Here is a 3754-nt window from a genome sequence, read left to right on the forward strand (position 1 = left end):
TGTGTTTCAGCGTGCGCGCGCGCGCGGGCGCGTGTCTGTGTTTCTTTGTGCGTGCACACACATATGAACATGCGGATAAACATGTGTTTTTATTGTTCTTTTTTTCTCTCTAAAATTAATCTTTTCTTTGCTATTTCGTTTTACATTCGTTTTCTTTGCATGCATCATTTCTGAACCTTCAGTGCTGATATGTCAATGTGGGGTTGTTGCTGTTATTGCTGTAGTTATTATTGCTGCTGCTGCTGTTGTTGTTGTTATTGCTGCTGCTGCTGTTGTTGTTGTTATTGCTGCTGCTGTTGTAATTGTTATTGTTCCCCAGTTCACGTGTTTGTTGTTGCTGTTGTTGTTGTTGTTGTTGTTGATGATGACGTGGCGGTTCCTGACGTGCAGATCACACACATGCCGCTGACGGTCACCTCGCCTCCCTTGGTTGGTGCTGACGTAAGCAGGCGGCTGTCTCCGGCCTCAGGTGACGTCACAAGCCGTTGACGTCAGACCTTCCGGTGCGCCTCGCTCCCATTTCCTGCATCTCCCCCCCCTCCAGCTCCTCCTTGTGAACTTCTTCTTCTTCCCGGCGGTCGCCGTCTTCTTCAATCATACCCATATCCATCCTCGACGTCACTTTTCGTCGCTTCTTGTCGCCGCCCTCAGTCGTTGCACGGTGTGTGGGTGTGCCATCAAAGCCTGGGTTCTCGTCAAAGCCTGCCCCCCCTCCCCCTTCTGTCCTCAAGTCTTCATTCAACAGGGTATCTCCAGTGACGACCTGTGTCTGAATAAGAAGGGTGGTCTGGCATCAGCATTGAAACAACCTCCTCCTCCTCCTCTTCCTCTCCCCCGGTTTTTTTCTCTGCGACTGGTGGCTCGCGCACGCGCGTGTGTGTGTGTGTGTGTGTGGGTGTGCGCGCGCGTGTGTGGGTAGGGGAAGGAAGAAAAAACCGAAAAAAAAGGTCCGGAAGTGAGGATGTGGCGGTGAGGGGCATCCACCCGGAGCCCGTGTCCCATGCAAGGGGTCGTCCGCAGCCGGGCGCTCCCCCCCCTACCCCTCCCCCCGCTAGTGGACATGGACTACCTGCCCACCACCTCCAGCCTGCATCGGGCCATGCTGTCCTTCTGGAGGCTCAACTCGGCCGGGGAAGAGAGCGACTCCAGCGCCGAGGACTCGCTCAGTCACCTGACACCCACGCTGGACAGGATGACGGAGGGCAGCAGCTGGCCCCTGGACTTCCAGCTGGAGGACTACCTCTTCTCCACGGGCAGGGCGGCCGACTTCGCGGCGGGTCCTCAAACCCCTGACGGGCGGGATCCTTTCCTTGGGGAGCTGGTCGCCGACGCTCCTCGCCAGGCTCTGCAGCCTCAGAATCATCGTCAGCTCCATCAGCAGGAACTGTCGCAGCAGCTGGAGCACAGTCTGATGGTGCTGGACTCGGACCTTCAGGACCTGACGGCGTTCCTGACGGAACAGACATCCCCCTCCTCCTCCTCCTCCTCCTCGTCGTCGTCGTCCCCGGAAAACTTTCTGCAGCCTGTCCACCGTTCTTCATCCTGCGTCCAACAGACATCAACGTCCTCCTCCTCGTCCTCTTGTCTCCCACGTTACCCCCTCCATCCACACAACGCTTACGACCAGCAACAGCACCACACGGTGTACGGAGGAGGGTCAGGGTCAGGGTCTTCGGCTGTGCCCAGCATCATAGGCGGCTCAGTCATGGGCGCCTACAGCGACGCCGCGGACTGTCTCTTCGAGGGCAAGGACACCTTCATGCCCGCGCCCCTCGGCTGCGGTGGCGGCGGCGGCGGCGGCTGCTACGGGCCGGAGAGCGAAGACTTCGGCGATGTGGAGGACAACGCCGACAGCACCGACGGATGCCCCTCCTCCTCCTCCTCCTGCTATCCCCCACCCCCTGGGGGGCTGTCCCCCGAAGACGCCCACTCCTTGCCCACCCCCTCCCTCACCCCCACCAGCGGCAGTAGTGGAAACAGCAACAGCAGCAGCGACGCGTTGAACGTGCTGGGCGTGGACCTCCACTTCCTGCACTCCTACTCCAAGAGCCCCAACCAGCTTTCCCCGCCCCCCACCCCTACCTCACACCTCCCCCGCGGCGGCGTCCCTCCTTCCTCTTACCCCCCAGGGGTCTACACCACCTCCATCCGCTCCGCCCACGGCCCCCTTCCTCCCCCTTCCGCCCAACGCCGCATGGGGTCGGGGTCAGGGTCAGGGTCAGGGTCAAGGTCGCTGCTGACCCGGGTCAGCGTCTACGACGGCAACGTGCAGCTGAACGTGCGCTCCGTCAAGCTGACCGGACCCTCCCACTCCTCCTTCTCCTCCTCCTCCTCCTCCGCCGCCACCGGCACCCCAACATCGTTCCCACTCGCAACAGGCGGCTCGGCGGCGCGCGGGGACAACAGCGGCGGCGGCAGTAGCAGCAGCAACAAGGACGACAAGATCTACCACTGCACCTACCAGGGCTGCAACAAGGTCTACAGCAAGAGCTCGCACCTCAAAGCGCACCTGCGTCGCCACACCGGGGAGAAGCCCTTCGCCTGCTGCTACGACGGCTGCACGTGGCGCTTCTCGCGCTCCGACGAGCTGGCCCGCCATAAACGCTCCCACTCCGGGGACAAGCCCTACAAGTGCCCGCTGTGCGAGAAGTGCTTCTCCAGGTCAGACCACCTGGCCAAGCACAAGAAGGTCCACCGCAAGAACGACCTCCGGAGACAGTAGCAGTAGTAGTAGTAGTAGTAGTAGTTGTGGTCGTAGTAGAGTTAGTAGTTAGAGTTAGTCGTTAGTGTAGCGTAAGTGGAAATTGTGAGTCAATCCAGGCCCAACACTCAAGCTTATATTATCACAGACTGACGTAAGTTTACAGTTGGGCCACCGACAGCAAAAGTGAGAGCTGTATTATCAACGGCTTTCTCCATTTCAACGGGAAGTCATTTAAACCTTAGTCTTTTGTGAAGGGCAATGACTCACAAAACTAAAAGGGCAAGAATTAGCATTGGCTCTTCATAGTGCCGCAACCTTGGAGGGCAAGCTGGTTGGCCTTTTGGGAACCATCCCCAAACGCCGACTCCCCCCCCCCCAAAAAAAAAAAAAAAAACAAAAAAAAACCCACCAAAACATCCTTGGCCGAGAGAGTGGAGGTTATGTAATTTGGGGGCAAGACACTCTCCGTTATAATCAAATTCTTGCCCAGATAGTCGGGGACAGCAATTACCAACCACCTCCTCTGTTGTTCTGATGGTCACAGTCGAACACGACTGACTATCGTAAAGTGTAGCGTAGTCGGCGAACTAGGACGGCAACAAAGTCAGGAACAAGGCAGAAGGAATGCACTGGGGTAGGTATGATAAGATAAGCCTCCTATGAGAAAGGGGGAAAAAGAGAGAGAGAGAGGGAGAGAGAGAGAGAGAGAGAGAGAGAGAGGGGGGGGAGAAAGAGAGATAGAGAGAGGGGGGGAGAAAGAGAGAGAGAGGGGGGGGGAGAAAGAGAGAGAGAGGGGGGAGAGAAAGAGAGAGAGAGAGGGGGAGAAAGAGAGAGAGAGAGGGGGGAGAAAGAAAAGAGAGGGGGGGGGGGTTGACATATTTTAAAGGTACAATACAGTGCATTGCAATGCAATCCAACCCAAGTCAGGAAACCATACGATACATAACCGAACAGCACTAACACAGCACTCAGTACCGCACAGTGGAAGTTTCGCAGTACAGACACCGGCAACCAACCCACAACCCAGTCCCAAAGAAGCAACGCAAATTA

At 57.2% G+C, this 3754-nt stretch overlaps 1 protein-coding gene across 1 annotated transcript in view; it reads left to right on the top strand.

Moving 5' to 3' along the window:
* The window catches only part of LOC143285201 (uncharacterized), a 34991-nt gene extending 31592 nt beyond the window's left edge, over positions 1-3399 (top strand). The window contains exon 3 of the mRNA XM_076592446.1: positions 391-3399. Coding sequence (XP_076448561.1) covers positions 1001-2722 — 1722 coding nt within the window. The 5' untranslated portion in view covers positions 391-1000 and the 3' untranslated portion in view covers positions 2723-3399. The remainder of the gene's footprint in view (positions 1-390) is intronic.
* The last annotated feature ends 355 nt before the right edge of the window (positions 3400-3754 follow it).

This window comes from Babylonia areolata, chromosome 8 (genome assembly GCF_041734735.1).
Source record: "Babylonia areolata isolate BAREFJ2019XMU chromosome 8, ASM4173473v1, whole genome shotgun sequence".
NCBI classification, from domain to species: Eukaryota; Metazoa; Mollusca; class Gastropoda; order Neogastropoda; family Buccinidae; genus Babylonia; species Babylonia areolata.